The sequence below is a fragment of the Lepidothrix coronata genome, unplaced genomic scaffold (genome assembly GCF_001604755.1).
Source record: "Lepidothrix coronata isolate B3197 unplaced genomic scaffold, Lepidothrix_coronata-1.0 Scaffold141, whole genome shotgun sequence".
NCBI classification, from domain to species: Eukaryota; Metazoa; Chordata; class Aves; order Passeriformes; family Pipridae; genus Lepidothrix; species Lepidothrix coronata.
Window position 1 is genome coordinate 948,729 of NW_016690321.1, and position 19,135 is coordinate 967,863.

The window sequence follows — 19,135 nt, forward strand, 5'->3', positions numbered from 1 at the left end:
CAGCAATTCAGTTGATTTTGCAAGTAATTTACATAGCTATACATGACCAAAAATGGTTTGAAAGTGTGTGTTTTTTCTTTCCCCCCTATATTTTAACCCATTTTTTATTTCAAGGATGTTATACTATTAAAGCTGAACTCTAGTAGTCATCCTTCTAGTTTACAGGGACATAATCAGGGTAACACTTAAAACAAAAATTACTTACCTTTTTTTTTTTTTGTCTTCTGATGTGCATCTGTCTCCTCTTTTAGGGCAAAGAAGAAGGTGATTCTGGCCCCTAAACCCAAAGTGAAGGTAAATGCCTATTTAAATATCTGAATGTTCATTCAGTGGTCCAGTATGACCATTTAATACAACCTGTGTCTGCCGCTGATCTGGGAAAATTCTTGCAGAAGGTTTCCATCGGGGTATGCTGTGAGAGCCTGTTGACTTGGTGGTGCATTACTTTAAAGAATGTAGTAAAAAATACTTCTGTATAGCTTTCTTTTACTTTAAGCTGTATTAGTTTTTTGAAAAATTATTATGAAGAGGGACCAGTTCCAGTAGTTTCACATCTCTTAGTGTGTGATCTGTGTGTTTTCAGTTTTTATTGAATTTGGCAACACTGGAAGACAGTGTTGTTGGGAGGATACCATAAGTTGATCGAGGTTCTCATTAGACGTGACTAGGTGTCATCTTAATTCAATAACAATTTTATTTGACAATCAGATTAGCTACTCTTTATGCACAGCGTTGATTGTTCTTCACTCTGTGGGGCACTTGTAGTTATGTGGAGCAACAGCAGTAGGTTTTCAAATAAAAATATTGAATTAGTACCAGGACTCCAGCACCTAGGTATCATAGGTATCTCAGTATGGAAATTTCAAAAGTAGATCTTTTGGTTTATCTGAATTTACAGAATAATAGTATTACACTAAAGACAGCTTTAAATCTACTCCAGAAAGACTGTTAAAACTGACTTTTCCTATTTCTTCGTTCTCAGGACTCCAGTCCAAAAAAAGAACAGAAGACCTGTATGTCTTCAGTCAATTCAAGTTGTGCTACTGTACTGAGTTCCAGCACACCTGTCTGCACCCCAGCCAGCTCTAGCTGCACACCAGCTCCAGAGACGATCTGCTTGGATGACTCACTGGATGAAGACCTCTCTTTCCATCCACCCTCACTGGACTCTATTTCCGATGCTCTGGCAGTTATCAATAATGGTGCCAAGGGATCACCTCTTGGGTCCACCATAGACACACCAACATCCAGACCTCGCCCTGGGCTGAGGGAAGAGAAACTAGCAAGCATTATGAGTAAGTTGCCTCTGGCAACTTCAAAGAAAGTAGAGCCCACTCAGACATCCCATTCATCAAGTCTTATTGCTGGTCACACAGGGCCAGTACCAAAGAAACCCCAGGACTTAGTTCACACTGGTATCTCTTCAGGCCTTATTGCTGGATCTTCAATTCAAAATCCCAAGGTTTCCTTAGAGCCTTTGCCAGCCAAACTACTTCAGCAAGGACTACAGAGGTCAAGTCAGATCCAATCTGCTTCCTCTTCTTCTCAGACTCATGTTTCTTCCTCTAAGACCCAAGCAGCTGTTTCCACCTCCTCTCAAAGAACCAAGGATGCTAGTATCTTGGTATCATCTTCTGAGACTCAAGGTGGTACTTCCTCAACATCACAAGTGACAAAGGTGCACCAGCATTCAGCTGTACAGCAGAAATATGTAACTCCTTTGCAAGCAACTATTAGTAAATCACAGACCAATCCTGTGGTGAAATTGAGTAGTAATCCCAAACTGTCTTGCTCATCACCAATCATCAAGGCTCAAGATAAGTCTGTAGTATATCGCCTGCCTTTGTCTAATCCCTCATCTGGAAGCGGCTCTCAAGTGTCTCACCCACTGGTTTCTCGGACAACATCCAGCACCTCTACCTCTAGTAACTATTTAGCCAAGGCTATGGTGTCACAAGTTTCTTCCCAGGGTTTCAAGCCTCCCTTCTCCATGGCTGCCTCTCCCAAACCTGCTGCCTCTCCCAAGCCCACTTCATCTAAGCCCTCTGTGACACCCAAGCCCAATGCATCACCTAAATTTTCATCGAAGTCCACCTCATCCCCCAGGCCTGCAACAACACCCAGTTCTTCCAGTTCAAGTGCACTAGTTTCCCAGAGTAGTCACTCCAGCAACAACCCCCTTCATAAACAGACCAGTGGTGTAAATATCAGCAGGCAGTCTCCCACAGTGAATTTGCTGTCCTCTAATCGCACCTCAGGCCTTCAGCCTGCAAAGAACCCTCAGGCTTCTTCAAAATTGCCCAACTCTTCTCCTTCTGGAACTGTTGGTAAAAATAATTTGGGTGGAGTTGGAATGAATGTACCTGCCAACAGAGGCAGTAACCTTAACTCAAGTGGAGCTAGTAGGACTAGTCTGTCTGGGGGAACAGGAAGTGGAACACAGGGTGCTACTAAACAATTGTCAACTCCACACAGACCATCTTCTGCCTCAGGGTCTCCAGTTGTAGCAGCCAGCGTGCAGGTATGCATCTTACAAGTTTACATTTGAACCTTATCTTAATATTTATCACATACATTTTGTAAACATTCTTAAAATATCTTCATTTGGAAATGTCATAAATTTAATTTTTATACTTTCCTAAGCATAAATGCTGATAGTGATGAAAAAATGTCACACTAGAGAATAGGTGTTTCCAACTGATATAAAATCAGTGTGGAACAAATCCTCACTGTAAAATGTTGGTTGGTCTGTAGTGTGGAACAGAATTCACTTTTTTTTTTAAGAGCACTGGAAAAGGTAAGCTTTATGTGGAAATATTTTCAAGGGATGTGGTATTTTCTTGCATTATTGGATTTGTGTATTCATGCATATTTACATATTTGAAGTGATGGTGGTTGTGTAAAAAAGTGTCATCGTACATTTGTTGTCAGGCTGCATGGTTAACTTCAAAACTAGAGCTCAGTTGCTTGTGGTTGAGTGTAATTCAAGACTTGTATTTATAATTAACACTTGCAAGGGCTTTTGTATTTGTGATTATGTATTTTATTTTGTAGGATCTAGTCAAACTGAATGAGACACCTCATTTATATATATAGATGCCCTAGAAATTGAGAGCTTATAAGTATCATTAGAGATAAAACAAGTTAAGCAAAACAAACATTTTGAAAATACTGTTCTAAACCCCATGCAAACCTATTATTTACCCAGAAGACAACCTGCTTTCCCAAGTTGTGTTCTTATTGGGAATGCTTTAATTAGTGAGACAATCTCATGTCTTCCTCTCTCCATCACTCTCTATCCTGAGGTCTTCACTACTTAAGAAAAGCAGTGTTGCTGTAAATTATATTTTTGCTGTACAGCAAATGAAAAGCTTTGTATTTTTCTGAATAGCTCACATTGCTGTTGCATGGGAGTGATGTATACTTGACTTTAGCAATGTTTTATAATCTTTTAGCTTGCCATCAAATTTCTACTAATGCAGCTGAATAACAGGAGGAAGATGATTTTTACAAGACACTTCCATGGTCTTTTGTCCTACTGTACCAAAACAGTCAACAATAAATATCTGGCAGGCTCTGACACAGCTTTTTCCTACTTCGGGTGCTTTGAATGGAAAAAAAAAGATATCCACAACCTTATGCTGTGTAAGGGCCACTGAGGTACCACAGAAGGCCTGGAGAAGAGCTGAGCCAGGTACATGCAGTTTGAGTACTCTGGAAGGTGCCTGGAGGAGACAAAAAAGGCCACAGTGAATGGATTGGGAAGAGACTTGCTACTCCTGGTGCAGTCAACAGAATCCAGTGAATACAGTCACTGTGATGTAGAAGAAAATGTGAAATGGGTGTGGTAGTGCTTAAAAATGATGGGGAAGTCAAGGGAAGTAAGCAGTGTTGTGCTGGATGATGAGATGAACTCTGGCAAACCATCCTGTAGTTAAAGGCAAGTAACAATGATCATCTGAGGAATGAAATACATTTTGGCCATAGTGATTTTGAAGAGCACTGAAGGGGGTGCGTGTGGTAACATGAGTCCATGCTATACGTATAATACAGCAAAATAAGGTGTGTTGTTCTATAGAAAGGGACAAATCAGCTAGAGGCACTGAGCAGGTATGGTATTGCTAAAATAATTATTGCATGTGGGGTTTTTGACATTTCAGAAATTACTTTAAGCTAGAAATGGTTCTGAAGAATGGTGCAAGGAAGATAAACCATGGAATGAGGCTGTTGGTGCTGTGCACACTGAAGCTTAGTCAGTGGAGTACATTCAAGAAAAGATTAGAATCAAATTACCTCCCAGTCCAAGTACACTGAAGGGGAAAATATTTGTGATCACTGAGGGCTTTATTTAGCCATAAAGGTCTAATGACTGGCTGCTGAACTTAAATGAGTTCCAGACTTGTTGTTAGGTACAATGAACTAAGGAGTTAGTTACCCCTCTTAAAACTTCACATAAGACTGAAAATGAATCTCTTTTCCTTTAAGGCCTTAGCGATTTAATTCCTGTTTGAGATGCTGTTAGTCAGAAGGTGAGAATGGTACCTGAGTTGCTCATTAGAATATCTTGGTCTGCCTACATTGAAAATCAAACTAGATGATTTTATTTGGTAATAAAGATGTTCCTAACTAGGAAGTTTCCAAGAAGTGTTTCCCTCCTTTCCACTTTTGATTGACACAATTATTTACCAGAATGTAAGTTTACACCTGCTGAAGCTCTTTGAAGAAAGTTACATTTTAAGAAGACAAAACCAAAGAGTACACATGTGATTTCCTTAAAAAGCTCTACCTACCATTAGTACTTGTGAGCAGAATCTGGTTTAGACTTTTAAGGATCTTAATGACTCAGATCTACAGGACCAGGATGAACCGTTTTATGAAATATTGTACGTGAGTTAAATAGAAACATCTGAACTGCAGCTCTTTTAGGGCATGCTCTGTAGCTCTTTTCACCACTGTACTTCTCTCTCCTCCTTTTTCAGAGAGTAAACAAGGTCTTGGCAGAGCTCAAAACAAAGTTGTTTTTCTGTTTTCAGGCATTTACAAATCCACAATTGCAAAACATAACTGTATGGTTTTTATTTTGTTGCACTTTACTAGATTGCATAGACAATGAACAGTTGGCATTTGGGAGCTGTTGTAGCTAGAATATTCTGGCTGATCTTGCATTTTTATTTTTAAACTACAGTGAATTTAACTTCATTTTGACATATCTGGAGTGGAGAGATTATTTTCCTTTGCCTTTTCCTCTGACATGTGCATCCACACATATACATACATATGTATGTCTGCATTTTGGTAACCTGACTTCTTGAAGTGTGAGGGTTCTTATATATGAATCTTAATTTTCAGAAGTCATTGCTTCTCAACAACCTCTTAAGAAATAAACTTAATGTTCTGTTAAGACCCAGATTCGGAGAAGGAAGAGTAATACTGTACATCTGAAGAACTTCAGATCAACCTCTGATAACTTCATATTAATCAAATAGAAGATGTTGCTCTAAATTGTGACTGTAGACCCAGTGCATAGTTAGAAATGAGACCAAGGAAATGATCTGTAAGGCTGATGAGCAAAACATGAGAGAGGAGCTGTACTGTCATGTCTGAATCAGATATAATTGTGCTTGCTTAGCAGATGAACACTGGGAAGACCTAGGTGGATAAGTGGATATTTATTAATAGTTTAATACACTTCTCAACAGAGCAACACTTAACAGGGAATAGTCAATTTTTATATCCTTAAAGAATACAACTCAAAGTTTAAAAATCTTGAAGTACTGCTTTTTTTGTACAGTCAACAGCAGGAGCATCGTTACTGGCTAACGCCTCACCTCTGACTCTCATGGCATCACCCCTGTCTGTAACCAGTCAGAATGTGACGTCTGCACCATTAACTCCTTTTGGGATGCTGGGTGGCCTTGTTCCTGTGACTGTGCCCTTCCAGTTTCCCTTGGAGCTGCTTGGCTTTGGGACGGACACAGCTGGAGCGACAACCACCTCGGGATCTACCTCAGCGGCTTTCCACCACAGCCTAACTCAGAGTGAGTGGAATTAGTTATCACACTGTCCCATGAGGGAAGATGCATCCTTAAAATGAAAATTGAGAAAGGAAGCAATAAAGGTCTGAGACGCTCAAATTTGGTTCTTGAAAATCCCTATAGGAAAGTAAATATGATTTCTTCTCTGGTAAAAACTTTCTTTACTTAATTACCTAAATGTTATAAATCACTTTTGGTAAATTTAACTTAATCGTTATATTCACAGTATATTTTTAGGTTTGAATGTGGTTTTTTGGGTTAACTTTTAATACCTTACCTTTAGAAAGGAGAATAGCTTAAAAGTCTCCAAATGTCACAATACAAATAAGAGACTTAATATGCTGATCCATCAAAATATCCTTAACTCAGTAATCGCAGATATCCAACAGCTCTTCTATGAGGAACTATCAACCAAGATGGCATTTTTTTTTTCTGATTGCTTAAAAAGAAATTATTTATGTTTTTTACCCATATAAATTTTTGGCCTTTGTGCCGAAGGAAATAATATGAAGGGTCGCATCCCAATAGTGAGGCATGGTCCTTGCTCTGACTTTTGATTAACTGTATCTGAATAGGTCTGTTTCTGTTGACTTGTAGCATTCTGATGGCTGGAATCAGAGTAAATATCAGCTTAATATTTGTTTTGTGTTGCGGGGATACATCTTCAGAAATTTGTGGAAATTAGCCCCTACTACAGCTGCACTACACAAACTTGTTGTTTCACAAAGACTGCCTTTCTCCTCAAGATTTATTTTTTCTTTGCTTTCATTTTCCTTCCCTCAGACTTACTGAAGGGTTTACAGCCAGGTGCTCAGCATGCAGCGACGCTGTCTCACTCACCTCTGCCTGCTCACTTGCAGCAAGCTTACACAGGTAAAGACGTATTTTTCTTATTACTTATTTTGAACTTAAGTCCGATTTCTGCCATAGACTGAAATAAAATGTACAGCAGTAGTTAGTTTAGAGAAGACATAACACAGGGACAAACTTTGGTAGCAGAAGGCAGTACTCATTCTATTGTAGTGGTTGTTTTTGAAACCTGAACAATTGTTTTTCCCTCCATTTCTCTTCAAAGTCAGGAACAAAATAAGTTCAAAAATTCCAGTACTTTATTGTAGCAGTTCTAGAAACTTAAGTGTACAAATTCAACTAGTGAGTGAAAAAGGAATATTACTTACTGGACACTAACATGATTGTTGAGAGGCTGCATAAAGTCTTCTTCCACTCAATTTTCATTTCTCCTCTGAAGGTGAAAACTGACCTCCTAGATAAAAGCTTTTTCATATTTCTTATAAGAGTGTATTCATATGTGTGAATAGTATGATGGTTTCCTAATAGGGAATTTGCTTTCCCTAGGAATTTTATCCTTGATAAGAATTGCGTATTTTGATTAAGAAGAGAAACTTGAAGCAGAATATCTTATTTTCCTGTTTGTAAGACTTAGAGCTGAAAAAGTATTAGAAAGCTTTAGAAGGTTTAGAGTGTAGTCCTTTCTTTGTCACCTGCAGTGCGTTTTTGGGGGCTAGGAGAAGGAATGGGAAGGGTGGCAGTGGCTTGGTGGGCATTCTTCCTATTGTTCTGAGAGTTCTCAGCACCAAAACACTGGGCAGTGTTTTGGAATGAAGCTTGATATCTCAGGTTTCAACAATGCTGTTTCTAATAAACGAACTACAGAGAAAATGCAAAGTCTTCCACTCTGTAAAGACAATGTACTTTTTAGTGATGCTAAAGCTGAACCTGCCACATTCCTGTCTCTCATGCTGTAAGATACAAAACCAAAAGTTCACTCATGCTTTTGTTCTTCCCTTTTTTTCCTGTCTCTCTACTGCAGATGGAGGCCAAAGTAAAGGGGACACTAAGTTACAGCGGAAAAACCAGTGACTTCTGGACAAGCAAGGGAGCTGAAGCAGTTCTGGTTGGCTGACAGAATCTGCCCAGTTGGGAAAGTGCTTATTGTCACAGGGCTGCTGTTTCTGTCGATGTTTACATATTCTGATCCTAAGCACTGTGGTGAGAGGAAGAAGAAAAATAAAACAATACTTGATCAAAGAGAGAAGGAAAAGGAGGACTGGTCCTCCTGGTCATGCAGACTGGTCATAGCTTGATATTGCCTAAAGAAACAACGTTTTTTATCTGCTCTGATTGGCTCTTAAAAGAAATTGATCGTCAAACCCACAGCAGCACCAACATTTTTGTCTGGGTGAAGTCCAGTGAAAAGTGGAAACCATGAGAGGAGCTAGAATAGGTTTCTCCATTCATTGTGTAAGGTGGAATCATTCACTTCTTTAGTGCCCAGAGTGCCCAGGGTAAGATTATGTGTAGGTCCTGAGTGTATTAAACGGTTGTGGACCAAAGGTTATGTAGAATAGAGGTGGTGCTGGGATACTTTGCATTATAATTAAACCTTTACACAAATGCAGTTTTTGATAATGGGCATTTTTCCAGATTTACAAGGCTGTCTGGCTTAGGGAGCCTACAGGTGTATGCAGTCTCGTTAGAGAATTGTCTTCAAAAACAGATCTCCTGGTACATCAAGATGTGAGACACACACTATTTGTTTGATTTTTTTTTTTTTTAAAGTACAAAAATTCTTATTTAAGGGAGGAAGGGGATGGAAAATTTTTCATTACATGAAAAGGAAACCCACATTTGATTGGTCAGACTAGCATTTCTTTCCCACATTATATTTTTAAAGGCATGCTGATGTTTCAGTCCTTCCATTTGTTAAACTTTCTTTTACCTCTGCCACGTGCTTATTTGCTACTGAAATTGTTATGTTCTATTCATGTCTTTCATAAACAACAACCAGTTCTTTGCTGATTCTCGATCTTCATTTTTCATCTAACTCTTCCCAAAAGCCATGCATTATACTGATTTCCTAGTTAAAGAAACCTGATTGTGACCTTTTCCAGAGTCAGGTTAATACTGCTTCAGGCATTAGCCAAAGAGGAGTCGTTCAAAAGCGACCAGAGGTGCCTTCTCTTCTGGGGGCTTGAATGGGTTGTCTCCAGCATTTCCAGCCCCTGCTGGCCTGGGGAGTGTCTGACCTGAACTCTTTCTTACATGGTAGCACAAGACTGCAAAGCTGGCTTTTTTTATTTTCTTTGATAGCAATACATCAACTGGTTGACGTGTAAGATTAGAAAGTATCCAGCACATGTTGCACTTTCAACACTAGGACAGAACTTTGCTATTGCATCCCTTGCGCTGTCAGATAAAAGGTGAGAATGGCAAAAAGTTAAATAAGTCATTGGGGAAAGGAGCAAATAAAGTAGTAGGATGCCCTTCTCCTTCAGCCCTAAAACATTCCTTTGACCAGAGATGCTGAAATTCCTAGTAAATAGTTTTTCCAGTAGTTTGACCTGAGATCGAACCAGAGACTACTGGTTATCTCACACCTTTTAGAGCGACTTTGACCCATGAATAATTAATCTTCAGTGTTTTTTGCTAGATTATTTCGAGCTTGCAGGTTTCTTTTACATGTGATTTATTTTTCTTAGATCAGACAACAATTTCTTTTCTATTTAGAGCTCATTTTAATTTTATATAAATATATATACATAAATTTAAAATAATATATATTGTGTATTTAGTATAAAAATGTTGGGTTGAGCTCAGCAATAAATGTTTTTGCACAACACTTCTGTGAAAGACAGATTGAATTAAGATGCATTAGTTCATTAATTTCACTCCACAGCATCTGCCAATTAAATGCTTTTTAGCTAGCTCTAATGTTTTGTATGTGGCGTGTTGATTAGATAAGCTTGCATCTCCACTGAGGTTATTAAGAGTTGAAATATACAGCTGTGTAGACCCTGGCATTCTTAATACTGCACAAATTCTCTCAAAATACCATGAACTATTTAGAATGCAAGCTTTATCTGGTTTTTTTCCCTCTTTTCTCCAGGAAGGGTTGAAGGAAGACAACTTTTGTTTTTTGAGGCCCAATGGTTCTGGCAGGATGTTAATTCTCTGAACTGTGTCAAACCTGACAATTTTAACATTGCGTGTAGCTAAGGGAGTTGTGGCAGTGAGCCACTGGGCAGCAATATATTTAAAAGACCCTGTCCTAAGAGTTCTACCTCTTCTATGTTTTCCTCATCAAGGCATCTCATTCAAATTGTCATCTTTTGTCTTCATACTTAATGACATTTTAGACTGGGAGACTTGGAGCCCTTTATAACTACAGCACAAATTCCCTTTCAGTGTTCCTCTCTTCCTGGAAGTATGCCTCATCTTCAGTTGAAGAGCATCCTCTCTAAATCATGAGGGTAGGAGCAGTGCTGCCTCTGTGTCCTACTGAGATTCTCAGTCTTGGGAAACAACTAATACTTCTTGTGGAAATAGTAGGATGATGAGAATAAAGATGACCATATGTTGTTTGTGACTTCAGTTCAAACAGCCCCCCAGCAGGTAACTGTTTTCAGTCATTATGCTCCTGAGCTTCTTTGGAATGAGCAACATAGGGAATGTAGACCCTTTCATTGCTGTTCCCTATTCTCCCTGGTTAAACTTAGCAAGGCCGAGTCAAAGGAAATAATAGGGTGATTCCCTACCTATGCAGGTAGCATAGACAGGATGGGGAAGGGAAAGATTGCTGCAGCGTCCAAATGCGAAATTAGGTTAATGTTTTACTATTTTCTGCACAGCAGCTCTTCTGAAGACATTTCCCCCCAGGTTTTTACTACTTTTTAAGGGCCTTTGTTAATAAATAAACTGTAGTTGTACATACTAAATAAACCCTCAGTATTCACAAGCAATAAGAAAGCCAAGTATAGCTGTCTTTTCTAGGCAGCAGGGCTGAACTTGGTTTGGGGACTGTATATGAGCTAACATGTCAAGCTCTCTGAAAGCCCCAAACAAATGCAAGCAATAACTTCAAACATAGGTTTTAGATGTTAAAACCATCTGGGTAGTATTTTGTGCTACATGATCCAAAGTCCCTGAAGTCGCAGTAGCTATTTTAAATCCATAGAGACACTTGCAAAGAAAGAAGGCAGGCTAAATGAAAAATAGGCTGAAAAGTTTCCTGGTACTTTGGACTAGAACTGCAGTGTTCTCCCACTCGGAGATGCAAATGGCCTAGGCCACTTTGTCCAGCCTTCTCTGTTGATTTGAGAAACATGACTAAATACTGTTCAACTAAGTCACAAGTGTGGATGCTGTGGGTTTCACATCTGTTTTCTGCTAATCAGAAGTAACTTTTAATTACTTGGGTTCTGCTGTTTGTTTGAATCCGATCAAAGTTGTCTGATGCACAGATTTAGGAGTGGGACAGGTGTTAAAAGCCTGTTCCTGCAGTCCCATCATCTGACCCTTCCTCCACACTCCTTCTCCACTTGGTGCAAGACCCTTGAGGACATGAAAAGAGAGAAATCTTGCAACTCTCCCAAACTGCCATCAGTTGTGCGAACCAGTAACCCTCTGGGAGTCATCTTGGACTCCAACTAACTTTATCACATTTGCTGCTACATTCATAAAATGAACTTTTGGCTGTATTTATTAGCAAATTTTAATCTAGTTTACAGGTTGGGGTTTTTTTGTTTTCTTTTGATTAGTTTTTGCCCACAGATGGATTAGAAATGTTGGGGTGTTTGGGTTGATGGGTTGTTTGTTTTGTTCTAGTTTTGTTTTGGTTTTGAGTGAATTGGTGAAAGCAAAGTGGTCCCTCTTCTGCTTTTGTTTTGGATTTTTTTTTTTTTTTTCGGTAGGGAAAACCTACAGCCAAGCCAAACTGTGGAAGGCTCCCTCCCACATCAACTTTTCATCTTTTGCTGAACTGGGGGGAAATCATTAAAGGGACACTTGCTTTTTGTTTGGGCTTGTTTGTTGTTTTGGTTTGTTGGATTTTTTTCCATAATGAACCAGAAGGTAAAAGCAGTAGGTAAACAACTGATTAATTAACACTTTATGCAATTTTAATTTTATAGATATTAAAAAAAGGTTTGGTAGACTTTGATTGGTCCAAGCTCCGGTGAAATGGCTGTTACCCTCCATGACTTACTTGATTCAGGCTTTTGTCCTTTGTTTAAGTGCCTTTTTTTTTTTTATTTTATTTCCCTATCCTCTTTAAACTTTTCTCAGAGATCCTGAAGTGCTAGAAGGCATTTTGGAGGAAAATCTTAAGCTTGCCAAGATGGCTTTATGCTGTTATACTATTTTTTTCCCCTTTTGTAAAGAAAAAAAACAACCAAGTCTGTAATGTGTGTAACTTCATGCTGCTGTACCATGGTGTTGGTTCTGTGTGCTTGTGCATTCTCTCTCACGCACACACGTGCACACACATACACAGCAATATTTCTGAAACCTGTTCATCCTTCTACATTCTCCTGGCTCTGTCAAACTACTTAATGGTGAACGTTTGTGCAAAGATGGCAGTACAATAAAAGAGCGTGTGCGTGAGTGTGCGTAAACGTGCATGAGAGAAAGGAAATGGCTAATGGGAATGAAACTTCTTGCATTTTTCTCTGAAGGTTTTAAATTTTTCTTAATTAGGTCATGAGTAAAACATTATGAGCCCTTTCTGGCAACCTTATTAACTACTGGACCGTTTCACACAATTATTGAGGCAAAGATGTGTGGCTGATAGCCCCAAGGACATGTGGGGGAAAGAGAGTTAAAATAGGAGCTTAAATAAGTTTGAGTTGAGATGAACTGCAAGGCATCCTATGTGCAGCTAGTCACATGTGCTTAACACTGGTTATTGCAAGGATTCTCACACTTACCAAAGTTGTCACTTTCCACTGTCCATCATATGTAAAAAGAAATTTGGTAAAACCTGCAAGAATGCAGGTGCTAAATGAATTTAAAACTGGCTATGCTTCACATGCTGCCTAAGTTCCTTACCATCAAGTACTTTTCTAGTTGTACTTTTTCTTAATTTATTGAGATTTTATTAATGGTTTGTTCTCTTATGACTCTGTTGTTAGCTGCAGGTGAACTCTCATAATACTGTCTGTGCTTGTTTCCTTGTTCTCTGACAAAATTAGCTATCTGCAATAGATGATCTAGTGATTTCAACACACCTTTGTGCTGAGGATCTGTCTAACTTATGATTATTATAAACAAGAATACCTGAAATTAGCAATTCACTTGTTGACCAAGTGCTAAACGTAAGGTAACGTGTATGCATCATTAGACTGTTCTAGTTCTGTGATGTGCTTCCCCTGGGGAAGATCTAATTTTGAGTTGCAGTATGAAAAGGAAGCATTTATTTTACCAAATGGGAATGGAATGAAGAGTCCTTCGTGAGTGGAGAACCAGACTGGAAAACAAAGTATGATGCCAAATACAACATATTTCCTGTGGCAGAGAATAGCCTCAGTTCTTGGCTTGTCTTCACATATTTGACTAAACCTATTATGTAAACTAAACCATAGGCGGATTTCTCCTACCAATCCAATGGTGCCAGTCAAAGGTAGGACTATTGCTGGTAGCTCAGCCAGTTGGAGTGATAGTTGAGGGTGCTTCTTAATCTCTTTAGATGCATTAGTGAAGTTACTTAAGTGGAGTTTGCCACACCCACCTGTGTTGCTGTTTAATTAATTTTGGTCGCAAATGCTCTTTTTCCTAGGCTGATCTGTGGGAATCTACAGCTGGTGATGATGGCTGAGTGTTGCAGTCTTTTCTAACAAATGCAGCTGTTGTGAAAATCTGTGCTGCTTAAGAAATCACTACCAAAATAAGCAGCCAGAAGTATGATTACTGGGCCACTGGAAAGATGAGCATTGTGTAGGGGAATGTTTTGTTTGTGGAAACTTCCACTGTGGCTTCATCATCCTTTTTCTATGACCTGATGATCCCTTGCTGCTGTAATAGCTTCTTGGGTCCGTAGAAAGCCCTGCTGCTGCTATGAGTTATGCTGAGAGATCAGTATGGCCTGGAACTGGCCCAAAACTGGGGAATTACAAAGATTCCCCACAGCTGTTTTTGCACACTCATAAACAACACTGCACTGATCTTGTCAGTAGTCAAGGATATAGGTGTGTATTTTGTAGCCATTTTTGACAGCTATAATTCTACAGAGCAACTCGAGGAGGAAGAAAAAAAAAAAGAAGGAAAAAACCCACCACCAACAACCATGTTTTGTATCTAGAAACGCATTTCAGTCTCTTCCCTTGCTGTCATCTCCTGCTTAAATAACAACCATTAACTAGTAAGTTTTTCTTCATGATGATGTAATCCCAAGCAAGCAACGTACACTATGTTTGACTCCTATCATGTGCAATGCTAAAAGGGTTTTTAATGTTTTTTTCTTCTTTTTCCTCCTAGTAATGTGTACAGAAGTGTTTTATTGACAGACAGTCATGTTTGCTGCTGTCTTGTACCAAGAGAAAAAGAGCAGGGGAGAATCAACCAAAACCAGTCAGGAGATGCTATCATCGTAGGCCAAACCGTGTAGCTGCCAAGGCAGCCAGAGCTACATTAAAACTTAGCAGATTTCACCAGAGGAGTGGGGAAAGAAACTGTCTTGTGTTCTCAGCTTTTTCCAGATAAAGCCTTAGTTTGATTAGTAGTCACTAATATCAACTATGCAGATAAGTATATGTGTTTCAGTGTTACATGCATTCCTTTTCCTAGCTACCCCTCTTAACACATACTGAAATTTTACCCAAAGAAAATGGAATATTTTTGAATGTCTGTACTGCAGAATTTTTTTGCTAACATGAAGAAAAAAACTGTATTTTAAAAAAGAAACCCTTTCACTGATGCAACACGTAGTGTCAAGTGTCATGAAGTTGCTTTGAGAGGGAAGCTAAAATCACCTCTTGTGACAGGTTTTAGTCTGAGAGTTCAGCTCTCACAATTGGTTTAAGAAGCCACAGCAATGTTTTTTGATGTACAGATTGGATTTGGGGAGAAACTAATGAGACATCCCAGGTTTCTTTCCAGCATCAGAAGTGAATTAAATTAGTTTTTCACTGAAATGAAGTTGCTTCTAAACATGGGGAGTTATCAGCTAAGTAAAAGCTAAATCACAGTCCCCAGGTGTTTCTCACTGGTCTTTTAGTCTTGTTGTATGTAACTCAAATAACAATTTAGCTCAGAGATGAGAACCGTAGTGTGTGTTTTATTGCCGGTGATTCCATCATGTAGCAATTAGTACCATGTTCTTGCATAGTTCTCAAGATCTGTATTGGAAATAGATGGAGAAAGTTTATTTTTGGACTACTGTTTAAAAAAAAAAAAAAACAAAACAAAATTAACTCCTACTTTTTACCCTCAAAAGTCTACTGAGCAGTGCTATATTTTAGCAGTTAAACTAGTACCCTTGTTATGTGATTTGTCTCTTGTAGTCTTTTTTACTAAGGGTCAAAAGCATTTAATTAGTAATCCTTACAATGTTGGCATTCTCTAGCTTAAGATCAGGTGCTTATAATAAAAAGGGCATCTGGGTTGATAACTTCTGATGGTACAAAATCTCTATGTTCAGAATATTTCATTGGAAGAAAAAACAGGTGTGGGTGCAAGTCCCTTTGGTTCTGCCTGATAAAAGAGGCTCAGTGAAGAAAAGTGCCCTGCACAGCTAATGGCAGTAGGGATCATCCCCTCAACAGCAGTTTGGCCTCCATATCCTTTGTTTGGTGTCTCTTTTAGTATATAAATATTTTAGCAAGTTTGGATGTAGCCAGCTTAACTCTACCTGACTTGCTGTGATCCCCCAGACAATGAAGGGCTGAGAAACCATTTTGCTGCCTTTCACTGGGGAGCTCAGAACAAAAGGCTGGCTTATTTTTTTATAAACGAGTGTTAAATCAGTGTGAGAATTCTTTGCATTCCTCAGCTTCAAACAAAGGAATGCACAGTTACTACAAGATGGCAAACCTGTTTGAGTTGTTGATTCCTGTGATGCTTTACTCAGTCCTTCATGACTTTGTACAAGATCACCTTCCTCCTTCTAATACTCGCACATTTCGGATTATAGGGCTTAGTGATGGAGAGAGGATCTCAACAGCCTTGTGCTTACCTGATGAGCTTTCCAGGGAAACTGCCCCGTGAAATGCTCCCCTCTTGTGACAACAAGCCTGAACAACCAAATGCAGCTACATTTGGGTGGTTAGCACCACTTTCATTTGGAATTTTTAGGGAGGTATGTTCCAATAACTTCAAGGGATACTGTGTTTTAAATGTGTGGTTTCTTTCCTCTCTCCATATAAAACTGGACCTGAACACAAGTTTTGAGTTGTTGGGGGTTTTTTTGTAATAATCTCAGGACCTGAAAGATTGTAGCATTTAGTGTGTCTTAAAAATGATGTACTGTACCAGCCATGGATTTTGTAAATAACACCTGTCTCCCTTTTTTGTATTTTAATTTTTTAAAAGTGTGTAAGGCTCTTTGCCAGAGGAACTGGTGCCTGCTTTATCTCCATCCTCAACTGAGGCAGGAAAAAGGAAGAAGCTGCTGCCACAAAAGCCTGCGTCAGTTCCAAATACGTATATTGTTCTGGTCAGTTTAATGGCTGTTAGTCTTTTGTTAGTTGGGAAGCTGGTTTGTTCTCCTGCACGTTTCCAGTTGTGGGTAGCAGAGCCCTATCAGGGAGGCTAATTTTAACTCTCTTCTGTGTGACTACTTGATGTTTTCACTCCTTCCAGGTACTCAGGTTTGCTATCCCTGAGCAGTCCAATGCTTTCAGAGGTCAGGACTATTGGTCCTCTGCAAAAATAACTGGAGAGCATTTCATTTTATCAGTGCTTTGATCCAAACACAGTAATGGGGTTTGTATCCTGCATCTTGCAGGTAATGCTGCCTTCACCTGTTCCGGAAGGGACTTGCCCTTTTCTGCTTTCCTGAAAGGAGTGCAAAGCTTTTTTTTTGGCAGCAGACTTTGCTCTGGGATCCACCCTTGCCGGCAGACCCCTGTTCTGCAGTAGGAGCCTTACTCAATTCGGCATAGCTGTTCCCTGTCCCTGACCGCGACAGGCTTTTTCATGAGTGTACTTTTCTTTTTTTATGTGTCCCGTGTCTGTGCTGTATTAAATAAAGAGGAATGTACATATTAGTCCTGTCTCTGTGATTTCTCACAAAAATAAAGATGTAAAAAGGTTTTACTTGAAGGGTTCTCCCTTGGGGCTTTTTGTCGGGCTTTTCCGTTTTGGGGATGGGGAGGGTGCGAGGAACAGCGCTGTAAAGCTCCAGCGGGTCGGTACCACGGGGTTTGCTGCCCTGCAGGGCGCGTTGTTATGAGGCGCCGTAGCCCCGCCCCGGCTCCCAGGGGGCCGCGCGGCAGCCGCGCGGGGCGGCGCTGCCCAGTCAGCGGCTTCTGCTGCGTTCCATAAAAGGCAAAGGGGGCGGGGACAGGAGACAAGTAGGCGCGCGGAAAACCTTTTCCCGCGGCAGCCCCAGTGGCCTAATGGATAAGGCATTGGCCTCCTAAGCCAGGGATTGTGGGTTCGAGTCCCATCTGGGGTGGGTGTTTTTTTTTCCCCTCAAGCCTCGCCGTTTCTCCGGGTGCCCGCGAGCCGCCGGCTGCCGCGGGTGTGCGGCTCCTGGACTTCTTGCTGGCCGTCCCCTGCTGGCTCTAGCGAGACGTGCAGACCCTTTTAATCCGGAGACCCCAAAAACTCGCGCGAGGCGCGGCTGCGGACCAACTCGGCTTCCCGCAGAGCGATGGGCTCCTCGGGTATCTCACGGTGACCCCGCTCCGGTACCACAGGCCGGCGGCGGGCCGCTCAACCCCCGGCCCAGCGCGAGGGGGGTGCGGGCACGGACCGTCCCGGCCGCCCGACCACCGGCACTCGACCTGCGCTGGTTGCCATGGCGGCGGGGGGGGCTCGAAGAGGCGATCGTTCGCTCGGCTTTCGGCAGCGCGCACTGTCAGGGCGCGAGGGCGAGGCCGCGGAGCCAGGCGGCGGCGCTCGATTGGCCGGCGGGTGGGCGCGCGCGCGCGCGGGGCGGAAGATGGCGGCGCTGGGCACCCCCCTGCGCACGCTGCGCGCGCTCCTGCGCGAGCTCCGCCACGCCGCCGGCCGCCACTATCGCGACAGCCCCGCCTATCGCCACGTGCTCGCGGCCTTCCGCGCGCACCGGGTAGGCGCAGGTCCCCTCTCCCTCCCTCCTACCCACCCACCCCTGCCCGAGCAGCCCCGGGGCTCGGCGAGGCCTCTGGGCCGCCCTGACCGCCGCTCCCCGCAGGTGACCAGCGAGAAGCTGTGCCGGGCCCAGCAGGAGCTGCACTTCCAGGCCGCCACCTACCTGTGCCTGCTCCGCAGTGTCCGCGAGCACGAGGCCCTGCACCGCGAGTACCACGGCAAGGGCGAGCGCTCGCCCGAGGAGGTCGCCGGGCTGGTGGGCTTCAGGTTGCCCCAGCAGCCGGGGGGGAAAGGCTGACATGGGTCTGCTATGTAAACTCATTATTCCTCAATAAATATCCTACGGCTACTGGAACAGGCTGCGTTCTCCAGCACGGTTTTTTTCCTCAGTTTTAGGTTATGGTGTGAAAGAGCCATAACTGGGAACCCCTCTCTCCTTTTATCAGGCTTCCTAGACCCCTCATCCGTCTGAGCCTGTGGTATGATGGGCAGCCTGCACGGGGTGACAGGTGGCTTTTAGTGGAAAAACATGAAAGCCTTCACTGCTGAACTGCTTGTCTGAGGGGTTGCAAGGGTTTGTGGTTCCCCCCTCAAAAACAGTAGGTAAGTGAATTTGCCTAGTGTTTACTGTAGCATTTTCCAGGCACATTCTCTGTGTGATTTCCTACTCTCCCAAGAATAAGGCCCTTCTGTGGGACATCCGTGGATTCTGGTGAGCACTGCAGTAGCACAAACATCTGTCTTATTTTTTTCCACGGCGGTGAGCAAGCGCTGGCGATTCAGAGGTGGTTTCTTCTTGAGGAATTATGTGTTTCTCAGTGTCCCCAAGAAGTCCTTCATGCAGCTTCCAACCTCCTGTGCTGCCCTCACACACTCTTAAGTCTCAGAAAAGCTGAGGGGAACTGGCCACTTCCAGTCGCACCAGGGACATGCATGGCACTGCCTTTTCTTATTTGTCTTGCAATCTGAAACGGCAAGTTTCTTTTTGGAAAAAGGGGCTAGAATTGTTGCTGGGTTTTTTTCAGAAGAGTGTTGAATTGTATGCAAGATACGTAAGAAATCTGTAATAA

At 41.7% G+C, this 19,135-nt stretch overlaps 2 protein-coding genes and 1 non-coding gene across 3 annotated transcripts in view; all 3 read left to right on the top strand.

Annotated features, from left to right (window-relative positions):
• UBN2 (ubinuclein 2) overlaps positions 1-17,082 on the top strand; it is a 55,268-nt gene extending 38,186 nt beyond the window's left edge. The window contains exons 13-17 of the mRNA XM_017827662.1: positions 231-294; positions 983-2,521; positions 5,792-6,038; positions 6,819-6,908; positions 7,867-17,082. Coding sequence (XP_017683151.1) covers positions 231-294; positions 983-2,521; positions 5,792-6,038; positions 6,819-6,908; positions 7,867-7,916 — 1,990 coding nt within the window. The 3' untranslated portion in view covers positions 7,917-17,082. The remainder of the gene's footprint in view (positions 1-230; positions 295-982; positions 2,522-5,791; positions 6,039-6,818; positions 6,909-7,866) is intronic.
• Positions 17,083-17,372: 290 nt separating this feature from the next.
• On the top strand, positions 17,373-17,445 carry TRNAR-CCU. The gene has a single exon. It is a non-coding gene; the product is annotated as a tRNA-Arg (tRNA).
• A 437-nt stretch (positions 17,446-17,882) lies between these two features.
• On the top strand, positions 17,883-18,434 carry FMC1 (formation of mitochondrial complex V assembly factor 1 homolog). Its single transcript, XM_017827680.1, has 2 exons — positions 17,883-18,063; positions 18,169-18,434. Exons 1-2 carry the CDS (start codon positions 17,935-17,937, stop codon positions 18,361-18,363), a joined length of 324 nt encoding a protein of 107 aa, XP_017683169.1. The 5' UTR covers positions 17,883-17,934; the 3' UTR covers positions 18,364-18,434.
• Positions 18,435-19,135: the final 701 nt, after the last annotated feature.